This window comes from Felis catus, chromosome B3 (genome assembly GCF_018350175.1).
Source record: "Felis catus isolate Fca126 chromosome B3, F.catus_Fca126_mat1.0, whole genome shotgun sequence".
Lineage (NCBI taxonomy): Eukaryota > Metazoa > Chordata > Mammalia > Carnivora > Felidae > Felis > Felis catus.
This window is the reverse complement of record NC_058373.1, coordinates 60068145-60089627: the sequence shown is the minus strand read 5'-3', so window position 1 is coordinate 60089627 and position 21483 is coordinate 60068145. Positions and strand designations below refer to the sequence as shown.

Sequence of the window (21483 nt, the reverse complement as noted above, 5' to 3'; positions counted from 1 at the left end):
ATTTAGCTGATTTGTCTCTTCAGTTCTTTTTTCATCTACAGGTTCCCCTCTCTTATCTCCTTGTTATTTTTTATTTTTCCTTACAATTTCTTTGCTTTGGAAACTGGATCTTCTATCCTGTAGTTTCCTCTATTCTAGATTTTGGCTGTTTACATTCATGTATCATTTAGCATGTTCCTCCATCCCCTCTCGTTTCTATAACTGGTAGTTAGATTTAGGGGTTGATCACATTTGAGTCTGTTTTATGGCAGGAATACTTCATTTGGTGTTTTATGCTTTTTTAAAAAAGTTTTTTTTAACGTTTATTTGTTTTTGAGAGAGAGAGAGAGAGAGAGAGAGAGAATGTGCACGCTCGCAAATGGGGGTGGGGCAGAGAGAGGGAGACACAAAATCCAGAGCAGGCTCTAGGCTCTGAGCTGTCAGCACAGAACCCAACACAGGACTCAAACTTGCAGGCCGGGAGATCATGAACTGAGTGGAAGTTGGATGCTTAACCAACAGAGCCACCCAGGCACCCCTGACGTTTTATGCTTTTATCAGAAGCCTATGAGACCTGGTTTCTCTCTTTTAGTATTGTTAAGATTGGCCATTTTATTCAGGTGTTGTTAACTTTATCCAGCAACTGTTATGTGGATAAATAACTAACAACCAGCCTGGGGCAGGTATGAAGGAGGAACCCTGATTTGTAATATTTCTCTGATTTATTCCAATTTCCATAGTATAAATATTTTTACCATAGCTGGTTTTCAGCTACTAACATGTCACCTGGCCTGCAAATTTCCTGAAAATTTAACAGTTGGCTTTTGTGAGCCTGTCAAGCCAGCTTGAGCACACTGCTGGCTTCTCCCTCCACTCATTATGAAGTACCTAATCAGCTTTTCACTGAAGGATTTCTAGCAGCTGTTGATGGCCTTGGTCTAGATGAAATGTAGACCCATTATTTCATTAGAGTTATAAAATGGTGGTATTCAAATTGTCACTCCTTGTAAAATTAGTATTAATTTGAATGGTTCCCTAAAGAAAAGATCTAGAAGTCCATACGGGAGAGGTGGGTTACATTCTAAATTCTTCCCCCCACCCTCCCTTTTCTAAACCAGTTTTAAAGGTAATGAGTTGCTTTTCTAGCATCTTCCAAAGGCAACCAAAAGTATCTTTTACATTCAGCATCATTATGAATTCAAGGTTAAAAAAATATATATATTTATATATATCTGGTATGTTTCAATCCATTGCATTTATTCTTGTTAATGCTCAAATTATTCCACCTTTGGTTAGTGGGAGCCTCTCCAGGTTGACCACTAAGTCCTTTGATAAAATCCTAGTAGTCTTTGTTAGTTTTCTTACTCTCTGGCATGAAGATATTCTAAACTCTTCCTGTGTATTTCTTGTTTGAGGACTGGAATCAGAGGTGCCTGGTTGGCTCATTCAGTGAAGCATTCCACTCCTGGTTTTGGCTCAGGTCATGATCTCACTGTTTGGCGGTTGGAGCCCTGCATCTGGCTCTATGCTGACAGGGAGGAGCCTGCTTGGGATTCTCTCTCCCTCTCTCTCTCTGCCACTCTCCAGCACTCCCAATGTCACATACACACACACACACACACTAAATAAATAAACTTAAAAAATAAAAGAAAAAGAACTGGAATAAACTATTTCCTTGTAGTGAGAAATTTTATTTTTGAGACTACAATCTGGGCACTAATTCAGCTAGATTGTTGCTTTGGGGTTGTTACTATTTTTAGGACTTTTCAGTGAGCAGAGGGAAAATACATATTTTTCTTCAAGAGAAAATACATTGTGAGTACATGCTGATACTCCCAATTTAAATCTAGAATTACAGGCATTAAAAGAAGTTATATTTAAAGCGATTATAGGAAGAAGCAAAAATAAATGAAAATATGTAGCTTTGTCAGAGATAACTGACAAAAGTTACTGGAAACTTAATCTTGGAACATTATACATATTTAAATGTGCCTAAGAGTCACTTCTCTGCTGTCCTTATAACTAGGATTCTGCTGGAAGAAGTAAGAGTGTTCACCACATATTTTCTCTTCAAGAGGATATTCATCTCAGATTTGATCCCCTGGCATCATTTATTCTCCTTACTGACCATGGCATCGTGGTAAGTAAATTCAACTTGAGATTAGATTCGGTCCAATCTAGTGGTAGGTCCAAAGTCGTCATATAATCATGTAATGAGAAAGATGGATCAATAAAACTAAGTTGTTTGTCTAGAAGAATAAAATTCTTTAAAGTTGATTTGAATTAAAAGAAGCAGAGGCATTGACAACTAATACCTGTTTGGGAACCTGGTTCTAACCACTACCATAAAACCAGGATAACTAAGGGAACTACAGGAACTGCATAAAATTGGATTAAGGATCTTTTAAAAATGATATTTATTTCTACATAAATAATATATGCTTAATGTAGAAAACTTGGAAAATTTAGAAATAAAGTAAAATCAGCCCACATTACTCATCATACTACCTATTATAGCCATTGTATTTGTCATTATGATACTCTATTTTTTTCTCATATAAATTTTGTATATGAGTCTTTAATATAAAAAGGTAATTTCTATCCTCTTTTGCTAATTTTTTTCCACTAAGGAATTTGTTATGACTATTTCCTGACATCAACTTACATTTTATAACATGATGTTTTTTTGTCATAAATATACCTTTACTTAGCCATTTACCTCTTGTTGGACATTTGGTTCCAATATTTCCCTCTACTATATAAATGCTGCTTGCAACTAAAAACTATATTAGTTTTTTGGGATAAATTCCTAGAAGTGAATTGTTGGATAAAAGAGTGGACACATTACTCTTTATACTTTCTTATATAATTACACAAATTATTTATTAAATTCATCATTTTTCATCTATCTTCCCTCATTAAAATATAATCTCCATGAGGGCAGGGGTCTTTGTCTGATGCCTAACACAGGGTAGGCCCCCAGATAAATATTTCTTGGATGAATAAAAGGGTATTTTTAAAATAGTCTTAAAAAATTAAAAAAAAATGTTTTTCATATGCACTGTTAAATTATCTTCCAGAGAAGCTTGGCAATGTATCCTCTTTTTCCCTCAGATCTGACCTGTCCCAGGTACTGACAAAAAACACAACAAAAGACACACTCTACAGTGTTGAGAAGAAAATTCAAGCCTCTTTTAATTTCACCTTCCAGACATATATAGCTTTACTATATATCTTCACAGACTTACAATGTAAATTTATTATTATTTTAATTTACTTTATTACTTGTGTGATTAAGCTTTTTAGAAATATGACTAATTAGCATTTGTATCTCATTTTTACAAGTTTTTTGTGTGTCATTTATTTTTCTTTGGGGATCTTTAATAGTCACCTAGATCCAGCTTTGAAAACTTTGATGTACTTCTGAATCACCAGGGAACATGAGTAAGAGACAGGTTCTGATTTAGTAGGGCTGAGTTAGTGCCTGAGATTCTGCACTGCCAACAGGCACAGGGGGATCCCAGTGATGATCTGGGGTCCACCATACTTTGAGAAACAAGAACCTAGATTATGTCTCTTCACTGTGAGTTAATCTCCAAGTGAATGCTGTCTTGTTGGAGAAAGCTAAAGAAACTGCAGTCTCAGTTCACTCAGCCTGCAGTGCACTGTGCACTGTTTTTCTTTATTCTTATAAGACATATTGTACTTCTGGTACAGTGAAGGTGGACTGTTTTAATTTGATCACTTCGCATAACTATAAAACTACCATGTTTCAATATGGGTCTAACTATCCAAATTCTGAAAGAGTAATGCCAAGGCAATCTATAATTTTCTTTTTTGATGGATCAGTTGTTTTGATTCTCTTTGGTCGTATATTTTTCTTATATAGTTATTTCTGGTAGTGATGTCATTTCCACTTTTGTTAATGAGGCCATTTTAAAAACCTTAAATGAAGTTGCACCTCTGTATCTGTTTCACATTAACGTTGATTTCTCTGCAGGCCCGGGTCCTTTTTGTGATGATTGTGTTGGTCCAGCTCACCATTCTCATTACTTTTAGGTGTCAAGGATATCCAGAGCATAAAGGTAGTCATGGTTCCTTTTATTCTTAGGAGACTTCATTTTATTTTTTTATTTTTTTATTTTTTTTATTTCAAAAAAAATTTTTTTAATGTTTATTTATTTTTGAGACAGAGAGAGACAGAGCATGAATGGGGGAGGGTCAGAAAGAGAGGGAGACACAGAATCCGAAGCAGGCTCCAGGCTCTGAGCTGTCAGCCCAGAGCCCGACGCGGGGCTCGAACCCACGGACCGTGAGATCATGACCTGAGCTGAAGTGGGACGCTTAACCAACGGAGCCACCCAGGCGCCCCAGGAGACTTCATTTTAAAGTGTCATATAATGTGCTCACCACCACCAATATAAATACCTACATAAATTGTCTTTGCCTGAGCTCTGTGAGGTGCAGTCTTCAAACTTACACGTTTTCCACACTACTTGATCTTTTTTAAAAAATTCAGGTTTTTGGTGCTACATTGCAATAATATGAAAGCTCAACCAGAATCAGGGTGGGGGGGGGGTAGATATCACAATATAGCTCAAAATGAGCACACATCTCTGCCAAATATTGAAGATCCTTCACAGTCAGGTCCTATCTAATTAGCCATATCTTCAACCAGTTACCTATATTTTAGCCTGGATAATTTTTCACTGTTCTCTACATACACCATATTCATTTCTCCTTCTGGGCTTTTGCCTAGGCTATTATCTCTAATTCATTTTTCTAAATTTATCTAAATCTTAGCTTCCTTTAGGGCTCACCTCAAACCCTCTTTTTCATACAATTTTCTCCATTCCAGATCCTAATGAACTCTTGTTTCTTTGAATCCCTATCGTCCTTCCTGAAAATTAATGCTGTAGTTGGTCAGTCACCTTGCTTATGTAACCACTGCAAATGTATATACGCTTTCTCCTCCCTTGAGGATCTGTGGTCCTTTAGTCTGTGGCCACAGACTTCTCTGTGTGAAGCCCAAACACTTGGCACTTTTGGCACTATATTTTAAGAGAAGTTAATTTGAAGAGCTTTAGAGATCTCTTTCAAATGGAGTAAGAGGATAGCTGTGAGTTAAGAGCTGTGTTACATATGGGAGAGGAGTATTAGATATTCATACTTAATATTAGACTGGAGAAATTTTGATATTTCTTTGATATAGTTTTGACATCTTTTCATATATCATTTGGAAGTGTGTACATTTGGGTACTAAATCCCACAGAAAACAGAGACTTGTCATACTTTGAGCATAGCACTGTATTTCAAACCTATATGTTTAATCATGGAAAAAAGTATGTGCACATGCATATGTGTGCGTGTGTGCACATGTGTGTCTCACAGCTATACCACTGCTTTGAACTTCCTATGTTCTACAATTCTAAGTGAACTGGCTTATCAGAATTCCCGCCAACTTCTGAATTTAAAGTGGCATCATCTGTATAGTTACCATATAACAAAAGATTTGCTGAATGTATAATAGTCCATGGAAGTCTTCTAGAAAATGAACTGTATGTGTGCTTACGGGGTTTTTCAAATTTATTCTGTTTAGGGTCTCCAGGATTTATAAATTTGGCCTCATTTTCCCTCCACGTCTTGAGCAAACTAAACATCTTCTACTATTCTGTGTTGTTGCTAACCCTATATACAGCACTGGGTAAGTCAATTAGGAAACTTGAGATTGTGGAGAATTCTGCCATATATGGAGAATTTTGACAATAGAGTCATTTAGGCTCTTGAGAACGTAATGAACAGCACATAGTTTCTGTATAAATCATTTCCTGGAACATAGTCTTGGGAAATAAAGTTCTTTCCTAACACGTTTAAAGAACATTTAGTTGACACCGAGTTAACTTAAGCTGAGAAGACCGTTAAGGAATTAGTGTGTAGAGAGCAACCTTCTTTGACTACCTTAAAGTTTTATCCTTTATTTCATCACACTTTTTATTCCCTTTATTATCATCATAATGATAATCATAATGATTATCTTCTGAGTTAATCATCTCTTCTCTCATTAGAATATCCATTGAGGTCTTAATCTGTCTTGTTCAGTGCTCTATGCCCAGTGCTAAGCACAATGTGTTGTATATAGTTCAATGAATATTTAGTAATGTGTGGCTCTTAAACACTCAGCTCAAAAAAGAAAGAAACTGAGATGAGCAATGAGTTCAGGCATATCCGAGTTCTTCTGTTATATTATTATACCCAGTATTTAGTCACTTAGCCACTTAGGGAAACAGAAAACACTGTGAATCTCTTTTTAAAGCTTTTTACTTATGTTCCTTAGTGACTAAAAGTCAATTAGGAGTAGATTAGCCTACTTGTTACTTAGTCTTGTGCTTTTATTCCACCTCAGGACTTTTCTTTGCTCACTAGTAAACTCCCACCAGAGAACAGAAAGTAGTTAAATTAAAAAATATATAACACTTTAGAATTCTGTGTAACAAACTATGGCAGATGGTCCTTTGGAGGTCAGTTTCCTTGTTCTAAGCTAGGTTGAAGCTATTTTAGACACTTGTCTTGCACTAGAAGGTAAAGCAGGTGATTTGGTTCCTGGCTGTAAAAGAAAACATTAAATGGGCTGAATTTTGCTCCATGTTTAAAAGTTGAAACTTGCAGGGAAAACTTTTTTAGACTGTATCCATTGGAGGTTAAATAATATACATCTGAGAAAATTACCTATGACTTTTTAAAGCTGAACCCTGGTATTACCAGCAAATGATGGTATTTGCATTTTGAGAATGGAAGTCTTGACTGTCCATTAATCATTCTTGACAATATAGTAGTTCCAGAAACCTACACACTGAGAAGGGGAAGTAAATAATAGGGCAGAGAGAAAAGTCGTTCTGACATTCTAAATGAAAAGCAAGTTAAATTTTGTACATGTTAACCTTGAATGTGTAGTTGATGTACAAAGTAATGGCTTGGGTCAGCAAGTAAAGGTCAAAATACTTTCATTAATATTAATAAAAAAGAGAAGAAGTGCATTTTAGAAAGATCAAAGTGGTTGAAGTTTATTGCTTAAAGGAGTAAATAGTAGTTACCTAGAAAATTAGTTTCCATACATCTTTGCTTCTTAAAGGAAATGGTAATGCATTATATTAGGTTACTATTGCAACAGAATCTTCTAAAGTTTCTGAATGTACTCCAATCTGTTTCTGGAATCTATTCAGGTACAGCATGTACTCAGACAATTTTATAATTAGACAATTACGGAGCAAAGGAGCAAATGGTTGGCTAGCTAGGACATAGGGTACAACATAGAGATTAGCAAAGAAAAAAAGCTATGCTGGTACAATGCTTCTAAATTTCTTTTTTACATTTATTTATTTATGAGAGACAGAGCACAAGTCGGGGAGGGGCAGAGAGAGGAGACACAGAATCCAAAGCAGGCTCCAGTCTCTGAGCTGTCAGCACAGAGGCCAACATGGGGCTCAAACTCACAAACTGTGAGATCATGACCTGAGCCAAAGTCGGATGCTTAACCTACTGAGCCACCCAGGCGCCCCACTAGTACAATGCTTATAGATGACTACTCTCACACTTATTATTCCCATAAATGCACCTTGTGATGTATATAATCATGATCACAGTTATTTAATCTTCTGCTTTCCTGTCCATTGCCTCTTTCAGGACCATGGTTTATTGGTGAAATCATTGAAGGCAAGTTGGGTTGCTGCTTTTCCTTTGGGATCTTTGTTGATGGACATTTCCTACAAGGCAGCCTAACATTTATAGTTGGAATTCTGCAGGTAAAAAGTCAGAAATGGAATTTTAAAGCATCTTGGCTTTTTGGACTAATTGCGTAACAGTTTTGAATTAAATCCAGTCTCAAACACTATAGATCATATTTTCTAATTTATTGGCAGGGTAATCTTTAATATTTGTTGTTTTATTTGTTTTTGAGTGCTTCTTAAGCTCGCTGTTCCACTACTCTCTAATAAACATCTAAAATACATTTTGCAGTCAGGGTTTATAAAAAGTGAAATAGATTTTTGTTTTTGTAGTTTGTTTTACTGTGTTTTTCCATTGATAAAAAATGAAATATGGGACTTATAGTAGAATAAATATAAGTAAACCAAAATTGATTATGATAATGAAGAAGGAAAATGTTTTAGAGGGAAGAAAGGAAAAATAGACACACACAAAATGAGTTAATTATCCCGTGGAAGCTGCACTGGGTAAGAACTAGGCCTAGGCTTTTTAGTGATGGCTTAGCAGCATACTTGTTTGGGAAAACACTGATAGGTTAGGTTTACATTTGGATTAAAATTCCTTTAAAGCAAACACACAAATAAAAAAAAAAAAAACTGACCTGTAGCAAATCTCTGTATATAAGTTTGAAAAGTATTTACCTATTTATTTATTTTACTCACCTAATGGGACTAAGGTACTAAAATCTCAAATGATGATCTCATGTTTGGGAAGAGATCCAAAAACATTGTTAAAAATGAGTTAACAGCCTCATAACAGGGCAATAAAGCATAATCAGCAGGATTATAGACAAAGAGGGAAGACTTCTGCCTAGTAAACACTGACCAAAGACCACAACATTCTTGGTATAGCAGTATTTTATTTTATTTTATTTTATTTTATTTTATTTTATTTTATTTTATTTTATTTTATTTTATTTTACTTAATTTTTTTAGGTTGAAGTATTTATTCTTTTTAATATAACTTATTGTCAAATTGGTTTCCATACAACCCCAGTGCTCATCCCAACAAGTGCCCTCATCAATGCCCGTCACCCACTTTCTCCTCTCTCCCACCCCCCATCAACCCTCAGTTCGTTCTCAGTATTTAAGAGTCTCTTATGGTTTGCCTCCCTTCCTGTCTGTAACTTTTTTTCCCCCTTTCCCTCCCCCATGGTCTTCTGTTAAGTTTCTCAAGATCCACATATGAGTGAAAACATATGGTATCTGTCTTTCTCTGACTGACTTATTTCACTTAGCATAATACCCTCCAGTTCCATCCACGTTGCTGCAAATGGCCACATTTCATTCTTTCTCGTTGCCAAGTAGTATTCCATAGTATATATAAACCACACCTTCTTTATCCATTTATCAGTTGATGGACATTTAGGCTCTTTCCATAATTTGGCTATTGTTGAAAGTGCTGCTGGTATAGCAGCATTTTATGTGTGCATAGGTCCCGAGTCTGGTTCAGTTCTCTTTTATGTATTATTACATAAATACATAAGGAGGCTGTCTCTCAGGAGTACTCTTACAACAAGTAAAACCTGAGCCTTACTAAAAGGTGGTGTTTATATTCATATTTTAATAAATAGTACACTAATACTGGATTTTATGTATCATCTAGGCCTGTGGCTCCCAAACCTGTTATCCCTACCCTTGACTTGTTCTCTGCACTTCAGGTGCCTATATATCCAACTGCCATTTCACATCTTTCCTTAAATCTCTAGCAGCCATCCTCAATATTACATGTCTAATAGGAACTTTAGTTTCTACCCCAAACCTGTTCCTCCCTCATTTCTATCCAATTTCAATAAATGGCTCCACCATTTACCTAGTTCTTCTAGAATGTATCCTTAATTTTTCCCTTTCCTTGTAATATGCTGTATTGATTCATTAGCAAGTAATCCCTTGTTTGATCTCCCTCCAATGCATATCTTGAATCCATCAATTCTTTCCATCTCTGTTACCACCACACTAGCCTAACTCATAATTATTTCTTGTCTGGGCTACTGCAGTGATCCTCAGGCTAGTCTTCCCACTGCTGCTTTTGCCTCCCTACTGTCAGTTTGCCACACAGTGTCCACTGTTGTCCTTTCAAAAGCTTAATCAGCTCACTCCTGAGCTTAAAGACCTTTAAGCAGAGTCGTGACATGATCTTGGTCCCGCTGACTGCCCTAATTTCCATCCGGCTTATCATGTTCCATGTTCATGGGCCTTAAATAGGCTAAGACCTCTCCCACCTCAGGGGTTTACATTTGTGTCTTCTGCCTGGAATGCATTTCATTCCCCTGAGTCATTCCTGTTCTTCAGGCCTCAGCAAACCCATCTCTCAGTTACTGTCTTGTGACCCAGTTATTTCCTTCATTGAATTTATCACAATCTATAATGATTATTTTTTTGGTCTCTCTCTCTCTCTGTTAGAGTGTAAGCTCTATGATGCATCCTTTCTAAGTTGTTCACCACTGTGTCCTCAGCCTAGAGCCTATCACAGTGCCTGCCATGTATTGGGAGCACAGTAATTATTTGGTGAATGAATGAATGAATCACACGGCAGCTAAATTTGAATTATAACTTAAATCTTCTGATTCGCATTCCAGTATTCAGCGTGCTACTTCAATTAAAAATACATGGGGCGCCTGGGTGGCTCGGTTGCTTAAGCATCCAACTCTTGATTTCAGCTCAGGTCATGATCTCACTGTTCATGAGATTGAGATCCGTGTTGGGCTCTGAGCTGAGAGCACAGAGCCTACCTGGGATTCTTTCGCTCCCTTGCTCTTTGCCCCTCCCCACTCATCCCCTCTTCTCCTCCCCCCCCCCCCCCAAATAAATAAATAAACTTTTAAAATACAGAGATAATGGGGGAACCTGACTGGCTCAGGTGGTGGAGCATGCAACTCTTGATCTTGGGGTCATGAGTTTGAACACCATGTGTGGTGCAGAGTTTACTTTAAAAAAAAAAAAAAAGAATAGGCTCCTGGGTGGCTCAGTCTGTTAAGTGTCCGACTGAGGCTCAGGTCATGATCTCATGGTTTGTGGGTTCGAGCCTCCCATCAGGCTCTTGCCCACAGCTCAGAGCCTGGAGCCTGCTTCGGATTCTGTGTCTCCTGCTCTCTGCCCCTCCCCCCACTCTCACTTTGTCTCACTCTGTCTCTCAAAAATAAATAAATGTAAAAAAAATTTTTTTTAAAGAATACTAAAGTAAGAGATTAAAAAAAATAGTGATGCCTACGTCCCCCCTCACTCTGCTAAAAAGGAATGTGTGTGTGTACGTATGTACATATACTCAGTTCATTTCCAGTTTAAACATTACTGAGGGCTTCAACATAAATGATACCTACTTTTAAGATGAACAAAAGGATACAGGCAAATGTACAACTAACTATAAGTCACCTCTTGCTGAGTGTTATAAGCAACTGTGATTGAAGCATAAACAATCAGAGAATCAACCCCCAAGAAAGAGAGTAACGTATTGTTAGGAGCCACCAATAATGTGTTAATGAGACCTGGCCCCCTAAGGTCTTGCTAATAAGATAATACCCTGTTCTGCTTCTCTTTCCAGCTGGCATTTTTTAACATCCCCTTGATGGTTTACCTGTGTTGGAGCTTGTTGCAGCGGTGCTTTGGTCACAACTTTCGGTCCCATCTCCGTCAAGGCAAATACTTGAAGGTTATTCCTGTTCACCTACTTATGTTACTGCTGTACATCTGGCAGATTTATTCCTGCTATTTTCTTCATATGACATATGGCACTCTAGCTTTTTTCTTCTCCCCTTTGCGGACCTGGTTGACACTGTTGACACCTGTTATCATTCGTTGTGTGTGGACACTGAACTCTACCAAGCTTGGAACCTTCATAGCACAGTTAAAAAGCCACTTAAGCTCCTAAAGGCCATGCCTCACCATCTGCCTCTGTAGCCCAGGCCCCTGGCCCAGCAGCAGGTGGAAGGCCAGTGTTGGTGGGCAGGCTTCAGGGAGTTGCTGCACCTTGGACACCTGGGAGTTGGGGAGGATTACCCACTACTGATTCCTGCAGAATGGACTACAGAAAAATCTCTAAATAATGCCGTGATTCCTTCCTTCTCCAAGAAGGCAAAGAGTTGATTTACTTTTGTGAAGAGAAAGTCATAATCAGGAGATCCACAGGGCAGGGGCTGGGTGTGTGAATGGTTGTATCAGAAGCCCACTGTATTTTTTACGGTTACTTCACGTAAAGTACCTAGCACAGTGTGTGGAACTCCGCAGCTGTGAAGGGTGCCACTTTAGGGGCAGGGAACCAGTGTGAACTTGGGCCCTACCCTGACTACCCTTGAGGTACTAGCTCCCAGTCTTCTTTTCCCTCGAGGTTATGGGCTCTCTGCTTCTTTAGGTGGTTTTTTCTTTTTTTTTTTTTTTTTCAATCTAATCAAATAAATGAATGATGGGTAAGAACTCCGACTGAGTTTTGTGTTTGTGTGGCCCGGCCTCTGGGCAGGAGGAGGCGTGGCCGGGCCTTGGGGGAGGAGCACAGGTGTGACCCGGCCTCTGGGGGCGGGGTGGGTTGGTTGTTGCCGGAAACGAACCCGGGTCCGTGACTCCCGGAAGTAGAACGCCCACAGCAGAGCGGCTCGGCAGCTTCCGTGGCCGCCTTTGTTTGGAAGTTCCAGGCAATCTTCTGAGATGGCGAACGCAGCCGCGCCTACAGCGGCGGTCCCCACCCTAGCTCCGCCTTTGGAGCAGATCCGGCACTTGGCAGAGGAGCTGCGGTTGCTGATACCTGGAGTGCGGGGTGAGCTGATGCCCTTGGGACGGGCGACGGCAGGGGCGGGCTCGGTTAGGGAACCGGCCGACTGTGGCGCCGGCGGGGGCGGGGACACGGGCGGAGAAGGTGGGGGCCGGGAGTGGCCTCGCTTATCTCTGCTCTTCCTTTTGCCCCTCGCCGGGCCCGCGTGCCACACCCACTAGTCGGCGAAGCCCTGGAGACCACCAAGGAGTTTAATCCTGAGACGTTTTGGAGGAGACTCAGTGAGTGCCTCTCCTGTTGGGGACTTGCATTTTTCATCCCTTCCTGTGTCCTAGCCCTTTTTCCCTCCCGCTTTTGCCCTGCCGCATCCTCTCGGTGGGGATACCTCACCTTCCTCATCCTGAGCACTTCGGAAGTTGGAATATAAAACATAGATTTGGGGAGGTGTTTTTGAGGCTTCTCAGCCGATAAGGGTTGAGAGGAAACGCATCATCCGCAAAGTCCCTGCTGCAGCTGCAGGCTTATCTTTTGGGCACTAACATATTGGCTCCAGCCTCCTCTGTCACCCCACAGATGAGGCAGCTGTGAACGTGTCAAGGGAAGCTACGACTCTGACCGAAGTCTTCTCTCATCTTCCACTGCCCTCTCCACAGGTGGGCTTTACTTTTTGGAATTTTTGTGCTGCCTCGTTATTCATTAGGAATCCAATCATTTTCTTTCCACCTTTTCCACTCAAGCCAGGGGATTTATTTTCCACACCTGTTAAATAAGATGGCAGTTCTCACCTCACAGGATTGTTGTGAAGACCAAATTGCCAAGTGCCTTCCTTACCTGGACTAGGCAGATCTTCTCAATAGGTATTGGTTCAATCCGAAGTTCATCCTGGTTATTTCCTTTCTGATATATATATATATATTTTTTTTAAGCACTTGCTGTTTGCTAGGTGTTTTCACATCCATGATCCCATCTGACAGCTGAGTAAGCAGGCTTATAGGCTCAGGTAAATAAGCAGTGGAGCTAGGATTTAAATTAGGGTCTATCTGATGTCTAAGCTACACCTTTTCTGTTATACTACACAGTACTCTTTTTATATTGAATTACTTTTTATATTTAATCAGTAACATATTAACAGTATAAATTCAGAAGATGTCAAAGTTAAGTGTGCTAAAAAGTTTATATCCCCCCTCCCCGGTTCATTTTGTATTGTTCCATATGTATTTGATGCATGTACACACTTACACGTATACGCCTGCTTCTTTTTACACAAATATTAGGATACCATACACACTTTTCTGGACCTTCCTTTAAAAAAAATTAACATGGCCTGCAAATTGATTTTTTTTAATGTTTATTTATTGATTTTTGAGAGAGAGAGAGAGAGAGAGAGAGCGCGAGAGAGCGCGCGCACAACCCGGGGAGGGGCAGAAAGAAAGAGAGAAACACCGACTCCAAAGCAAGCTCCAGACCCTGGGCTATCAGCACAGCGTCTGATGCAGGCTCAAACTCACAAAGCGTGAGATCTCGCCGTGGTCGGAAGTTGGACGCTTAGCCGACTGAGCTACCCAGGTGCCCTTCACATTGATTCTTAGCAGCACATATAAAGTTGCTCAGTTCTTTGTAATGCTGCATAGTATTCAGTAGAGTTGTTATAACCATAATTTATTTAACTGGTACTTTATGTGAACATCTAAGCTGTTTCCAGCTTAGACTTGTAACTATTATAAACAATGCTGTGGTAAATTGCCTAATACAATCTTTGTGTATGCATGTATATCAGCAAAAAAAAAAAAAAAAAAAAATCCCAGAAGTGGAATTTCTGGAGCAAGAATTTATGCATTTTTAATAACCCCTTATTATAAAACTGATGAAAATAAACATGGTGTTATAACCAGGTGTGCTTTATTGCCAGTTTTTCTAGAATGAGAAAAACTTAATTTGGGAATCAGGTTATTTTAAAATGGCATATTCATTACCTTATTTGTTTTTCATAATAGTTTCATTTTCTTTCTCAGTCTATATATCCAGATGTTTCGAAATGAAAAAATATTCCTTTGCTGCACCTACAATGATAAACTCTCCCCCTAAATGCCCTAGAGATCTATGATGAGAAAATAAGAAATGAATTATTTGACAGCATTTTAAAAGCTTTGTGCAAGGAAGTCAGTATTTATTTCAAGGGGAGTATGACTATTACCTTACCTGTTGTCTCTTCTTTCAAATATATTTGGGATTCGCTGCTAATATTCACAGTTGATAGGATACCATGAGGAGGCAGCATGAACTATTTTTCTGTACATGCCTCCGACATTGGTTTCACTTACAGTTAAAAAGTTAGAATTTGGTTTTGTTTGAATTATGTGTGTTTGAATCATGATTGCTTCCTTAGGATCTTAACATGTTATTCCTACAGAAGTATGGCTTTGTTTTTTATGTGTTTGGATGTTGAAGCAATGTCAATTGCCTCTGGTTACCCAGAGGATGAATATAAAGCTTTAAACACTTATTCTCACACATTGTACTTACCCACCATCCCAGACTGATAACAATTCATGGACTGGCCCCAATCAGTGGACCACATTTTATGTAGCACTGGCTTAGAATTTAGCGGAAAAATGAGGACGAGGAAGACAGGAGAAAGCCAGTGACTGCTTAGAAGGAAAATAGTCAACCTTGTAGAGTCCATGCTAATTTCTTTTAGGTGTGTGTGTGAGAGAGAGAGAGAGATCAGACACCTGGTTAATGGTCTAAGATAGGGTTGGCAGATTTTTCTGTAAAAAGCCAAACAGTAAATATTTTAGGCTTTGCAGGCCGGCTACCTAACTCTGCCCTTGTAATGTGAACACAGTTATAGATAATATGTAAATGAGTGTGGCTGTGTGCCAGTAACACTTTATTTCTAAAAACTGTCAGTGGGCCTAATTTGGCCCGTGGGCCGTAGTTGCCAACTCCTGGTCCAAGATATGGTGAATACTTCACAGCAGATCATGAGTATCTTGGGATGTAGAATATTAGGAATAACTTTTTCCTGATGTTCCTTAATGTTTTATTGAGTTGTCAGCTCAGTCACGGGGCCAGCTAATTCCTCTCTGCTATGTGCTGAGAATAGTTCAAGGCCTAACTCAGAATAGGACTACAGAAAATGTTTATAGATGATGCTGTACAGATGTCTGCTCTCTTCTACAGCAAATGGGCTGATGAATCTAATCCATTTCTTTTTTTTTCATTCTGAAATTGATCCATTGCCTCATAGGAAACACAGAGGTTCTGTGAACAAGTCCGTGCTGCCATCAAGGCAATGATTGCAGTATATTATTCACTTCCCAAGAATCAGGGTAAGCCACTGTATACACATAAATGTTTGATTTATAGAGCAGATCTTTGCTAATATGACAGCTTCTGTCCTGAGACTATTACCTTTTCTTCAATTTGAGCATGTAGTGTAACTTGCTCACATAAAATGCCCTCAAAGATAATATAATATCAGTGACCTCCATAAATAATGCTTTATGCTAAGATATGGGTGCTGTGTTACCATCTTCCCTGCTTTGCCTGACTCAAAGGTTTTTAGTTTTCACTGGCTCCTCCCCCTCTAACCCATTATAACCACTATAGATGCTGGATCTATAGGGGCCTCCCTGGTCTCCTCCACCCCTATGACATCACACGCTGTTTCTGAACTCCTTTACAAGTTAAGTGACCTCCAGCCCTGTCTGTAGGGTAATGCCTTGATTATAACCATGCTAAAATTATAAATGAATGCATGTCTCATGGATCTTTAGGGTTACTCAGAGATAGTTTAAACTTCAAGTGTTTCAGCCACAGTTGCCAAGGGACCGTTGACCTTAACGAATGGATACATGCTGTCATGGAAGTATTTTGTTCCAGATCTCTTTAGGAGAGCACTACTCAGAAATGGTGGGAGGAGCAAGAAAAAGACATGGGGAAATACATAAAACCTGAGTTTTGTGTTGGTACTCACATTACTTTAAGTTCTGAAGGGCTTAAACTCTCAAGAAAGCAGATGGTGACTTACAGAAAGAAGACCAGGCTGCTTAGTCTTTGGGTTTGGCTACAGGAATCACTCTGAGAAAGCTGGTACGAAGCACCACTCTGGACATCGTAGATGGCATGGCTCAACTTATGGATGCGCTTTTCATGACTCCAACTCAGAGGTAGTGATGCTACAGTTGGGTTTATCAGCTAATGGGGTTCCTTGCTTCAGGGAGCGGAAAAAAAACTCATTTCAACAGCAAAGTTACTAATAGCTGAAAATGATGTCGAGCAAGATCATTCTTTTTTAGGAGAGAGGAACATTGGTTATTGATATATCCTTATTGATTCCTTTCCCCAGCTCAGAGAACAATGACCTTATTTCCTACAACAGTGTCTGGACTGCATGCCAGCAGGTTCCTCAGATACCAAGAGGTGGGTGAGAGTGGGAAATGGGCTTTTGACTCTGCTGGCCAAAGCAGATAGTTCTCTCATATCTAGTTTGTAGTTTTGTAGCATGTGCATATTTTAACTTACAACTTAGTGGAATACATATAGTTTATCAGTAACATCAAAAAATAGGTATTAACATTTTTTGCCAGTCTTTTTAGCTCTTATACTTAAAAAATTTTTTTTTAATGTTTATTTATTTTTGCGACAAAAAGAGACAGTGTGAGCAAGGAAGGAGCAGAGAGATATGGAGACACAGAATCTGAAGCAGGCTCCAGGTTCTGAGCTGTCAGCACAGAGCCTGACATGGGGCTCAAACCCACGAACCATGAGATCATGACCTGAGCTAAAGCCGGACACTTAACCAACTAAACCACCCAGGCGACCTAGTTCTCATATGTTTTTAGCCCTCTTTCTGTGGCCGTGTCTTGTTGAACAGATGTGATTTGTCTCCTGGTCCTGCCCCAGGAGCAGTATTATGGGACACACTGAAGCCCCTATGAGGTAGTGCCAGCTGGGCCAAAAGCAGTGTTTGTCAAGAGGACCATGAAGAGGAACATCATGTTACCATTTTATTTCTTCTAGTGGTGAATGATGAAAAGCTTTTTAACTCCTCTGGTTACCCAGAGGATGAATATGAGAAAAATTTTATTAAACCACTGCTCTTGTTGACTATCCTTGGCACTCTCCTCAAATGGGAACACCATTGGTTGCCTTTTGCAGACTTCACAGAATTGTTGGGTTTCTCCTCTAATTCTAGTGCTTCTGATTTTTCACTCGTAGATAACAAAGCTGCAGCCCTTTCAATGCTGACGAAGAATGTGGATTTTGTGAAGGATGCGCATGAGGAAATGGAGCAGGTGAGGGGACAACTCCATGATCATAGATGAAACTATAAAGAAAGGAAATGTCCTGAGCATTAACTCAATAAGTCCCATCTTCACTCCTGGCTTTCAACTCCCATCTCCTACCCACACCAGTGTGTGATTTAGTGCCACTCCCCTCTGTCTACTGCTGGGCAAGGGGAGTGAGAACAGGGTGCTTGAACTCTGTAGCCATTAGTGAAGTAGCTGGCTGAGGTTTGGGGATAACTCAGACATGATGCTGAAAGTGTAAAAGCCTTGGTTTTTTGTTTTTTGGGGGTTTTTTTGGCATTCAAATATATCATGGCATGTCTTAGGCCGTGGAAGAATGTGACCCGTACTGTGGCCTCCTGAATGACATTGAGGACAACTCTGATAACCACGGTGATGAAGAGGATGATGGGTTGGGGTATCCAAACAATCGGGACTTATATTGGTCAGAGGAGGATCAAGAGCTCATAATCCCATGCCTTGCACTGGTGAGAGCATCAAAAGCCTGCCTGAAGAAAATCCGGATCTCAGTGGCAGAGAATGGGAAGAAGGATCAGGTGGCCCAACTGGACGACATTGTGGATATCTCTGATGAGATCAGCCCTAGGTAAGCGGAATCCCCACTTGAAACATGTGAGCAGTAGCATGTGACCTCAGCTTGTGTAGTCACCTTAAGCTTTTCCCCCAGTTTTTTATTTTGAACATTTTCGACCTGCAGGAAAGTTGATAAAAGTATTGCGTTGAACATCCATGTATCCTTCATCTATGTTCACCTGCTCACATTTTTTTCAATATTGGTTTATTTCTCAATGGATTAGATGTGCCATTTTTCTCCTGAACCATTTGAGAGTAAGTTGCAGACATCAGTGACATTTCACCCCTAAATACTTCAGCACGTATCTCTAAGAACAGACATTATTATTATATCTGCGAAATATAACATTGAATAGAAAATAGTTACTATTCAAATGTCCCCATTTGTCTCTAAAATGTATTTTAAAGCCTTTTTTTTTTTTTTTTTTTTTTTTATCAAGGGGTCTGTCATAGTGTCACAGTGAATTTGGTTGTCATCTCTTGCAGTAGTCTGGTTTGGTTGTAGTCTCTTGCAACTATAACAGTCCCTATCCAAGAATCTAGGTCAGTTGTCTCACAGAATATCCAAAAATCTGGATTCATGTGATTGTCTTTTGTATGGTTATAGATTATATTCAAGTTAAATATTTTTTTGGCAAGGAGATCACATATTTGAGTATTTTGTGCTTCTCATTGTATCATATTGGGCAGGGGCATAATGTTAGTTTGTCCCATTATTAGTGGTACTAAATTGCATCACTTGGGTAAAGTCATGCCCACTTGAGTGACATCCATGGATGAACTCCACAGTTATTAAATTGATGGTTTCACATCCTCCCATTTTTAACTGAATTAATCATGTCCTATCATATAGGCCAAGGGAGTTTTTTCCCCCAGCTTCCTAGGGAAATGGGGTAAGTAGATATTTAGTACATATCAGTTGAATTGATTCTGGTTGCTCAATTTAAGGAATTAATAGGCATTTTTGGGACATTTCTCACATTCCCTCACGCCTTAATTGTGTACTGAAAACCACCCAGTTCAGCTTTGTTCCTTTTTTTGTTAATGGTTATTTTTGCTTTCTGTCCTTAGTGTGGATGATTTGGCTCTGAGTATATACCCACCTATGTGCCACTTGACTGTGCGAATCAATGTAAGTACCAACTTGAGGGAATAGCTACTGACCTAAGTGGTAGAATTTCCCTAATTACTAATATTTCCTTTAAGCTATAGGAAACATATTTATTTGTTACACTAGGATGCCAGTACAACAATAATGTCACAGTTCTTACATATATTTCTGCCTGATAAATATTTATTGAAGTTGAATTATAATAGCCATGAGTTCTGGTACTATTCTCTTCCATAACCTCTTGGGCAGTCACTTAGAAAAACCCAAAGACCTTAGAAAATGCTACTTTGAAAAAGAAAGTTTGATTTACCGCAGTACTTTAGGATCTTCTCAACCTGAAGTTGTAAATATCTGATTTCTGGTGTAGGCAAAACCAAGTGTTCCAGAAACATACTCTGTTCTAATATAAACACAGTGGGTGATTTAACTACAAAAGGTCAAGTTCTTTATAAAAATCTGATTTTATTGTATTCTTTCGTGTCCTGAGTCCTGTGCTAGAGAGAATTCTATTATTTTTAGAGACTCAGATTATCTCTACAGTTACTGGAAAAAGAAATAAAACTACCAAATGGCTTATATCTTATATTCAGAATTTTCAATCCTAAAAATATTTGATAAATTAGATAGTGGAAATTAAATTCATCAAATGTATCTTCACAGTGTGCATATACCTTAAAGTAGAATAGGATCCTTTTGGGCATTAACTTCTTTTTTCACATTCACTTTTTAAAAATTGACTTCCCAAGAAATAAACATCATTAGCAATATGCCTTGTCAATTACCCCAAATAAAAAAAAAATTAAAAAATGTGCTGTATATTGGTGGCATATATATATCCTCATGTTATCTTGTTATCGGTATGCTTAAAATTCTGTACATAGAATTTTTTTAAAAAGGAACTTCAGCTGTTCCTGCTATATATTCAAAGCTCTCAGCAGTTGGGACAAATTCAGGTTATATTCTTATTTTTTTCATTTTTTAAAAATTTAAAAGTATTAACAAATTTTTAAAATTTATAAAATGTTAAAGTAGCAATATTAATAAGATTTTGCTAAATAGAAAAGAATTCTATAATTCTACCACCGTAATGTAACCAGAATTTTTGTTTTTGCACTTTCCTTCAAGTTTTTTTTTTTTCCTGTTTTTTTATTACTTGAGTCTTAATATATCTTGGCTTTCCTTTCCTTTTTATAGTAAGGCTCAGGGTGAGTAACTTCTCTGTTTCTTTTCTAGTCTGCAAAACTTGTATCTGTCTTAAAGAAGGCACTTGAAATTACTAAGTGAGTATGAGGACTTCTCCCCAAATAACTTTTTTGAGAATAAACCTATCCAATCATTCTCAGCTCCCAAAGCCCCATTTTAAGAAGTGGAAGAACATGGGTGTGATGTTTTCTTTCCACTTGAGTTGTGGAGCAGCTAAGTTTCTATGAAGAAACTTGCCTTCTCTTACTATAGTTTCCTCTGTGCTCCTTTTGAGGGTAGGTTTTCCCTTGACAGTGTAAATTTAATTTCTCTTTCTCCCCATTCCATTTTCAGAGCGAGTCATGTGACCCCACAGCCAGAAGATAGTTGGATCCCTTTACTCATTAATGCCGTTGATCATTGCATGAACAGAATCAAGGAACTCACTCAGAATGAACTTGAACTGTGAGTTTTCAGGCTCATTTGCACTCTCCATTCTCCTTATATCACAGGTAGCCTCTGATGTCTGCTTTTAAAATGGGGCTAGAATGCTTTCTGGGTCAAAATGGAGTTCCTATCCATCCTTGTCAAGAGACGCTACTACCAAAGATTGTTGGTTAGGCCAGACTGGCAGTTATTTATATCCTACATAAGTCTGATATATTTTTCTGTGCTAGATACAAAAGATAATTGCATGAGTTTGCATTTCTGAATCGCGTTTCAGAGATTCCTGCAGAAGCTGCCTTATTCCCTATTTGCAATAAAGTGTGTTAATTTCATTGTTATACGTATTGATGGTCTTAATAAAATGTTGACCTGTTGGTAATTCAATAAGTAACCTTTCAAAGTTTCTTTCTGTCA

The 21483-nt window shown here is 38.7% G+C and overlaps 2 protein-coding genes across 18 annotated transcripts in view; both read left to right on the top strand.

The window, feature by feature from the left end:
- TMEM62 (transmembrane protein 62) overlaps nt 1–12119 on the top strand; it is a 33263-nt gene extending 21144 nt beyond the window's left edge. For 6 of the 7 annotated variants that reach the window (XM_011283044.4, XM_023255454.2, XM_045059460.1 and 3 more), the window contains 5 exons: nt 2006–2119; nt 3980–4064; nt 5579–5683; nt 7660–7778; nt 11281–12119. In XM_011283044.4, the coding sequence (XP_011281346.2) occupies nt 2006–2119; nt 3980–4064; nt 5579–5683; nt 7660–7778; nt 11281–11607 (750 nt within the window). In that variant the 3' untranslated portion in view covers nt 11608–12119. The remainder of the gene's footprint in view (nt 1–2005; nt 2120–3979; nt 4065–5578; nt 5684–7659; nt 7779–11280) is intronic. The other variant, XM_045059459.1, reaches the window with a different exon arrangement.
- A 166-nt stretch (nt 12120–12285) lies between these two features.
- The window catches only part of CCNDBP1 (cyclin D1 binding protein 1), a 38943-nt gene continuing 29745 nt past the window's right edge, over nt 12286–21483 (top strand). For 6 of the 11 annotated variants that reach the window (XM_023255449.2, XM_019832592.3, XM_023255450.2 and 3 more), the window contains exons 1-11: nt 12287–12486; nt 12663–12722; nt 13015–13094; nt 15692–15773; nt 16517–16613; nt 16793–16866; nt 17665–17741; nt 18062–18342; nt 19401–19461; nt 20674–20720; nt 20977–21087. In XM_023255449.2, coding sequence (XP_023111217.1) covers nt 12378–12486; nt 12663–12722; nt 13015–13094; nt 15692–15773; nt 16517–16613; nt 16793–16866; nt 17665–17741; nt 18062–18342; nt 19401–19461; nt 20674–20720; nt 20977–21087 — 1079 coding nt within the window. In that variant the 5' untranslated portion in view covers nt 12287–12377. Of the gene's footprint in view, nt 12487–12662; nt 12723–13014; nt 13095–15691; nt 15774–16516; nt 16614–16792; nt 16867–17664; nt 17742–18061; nt 18343–19400; nt 19462–20673; nt 20721–20976; nt 21457–21483 lie in introns of those variants that run through there. The other 5 variants (XR_006599292.1, XR_002742954.2, XM_019832590.3 and 2 more) reach the window with 4 other exon arrangements.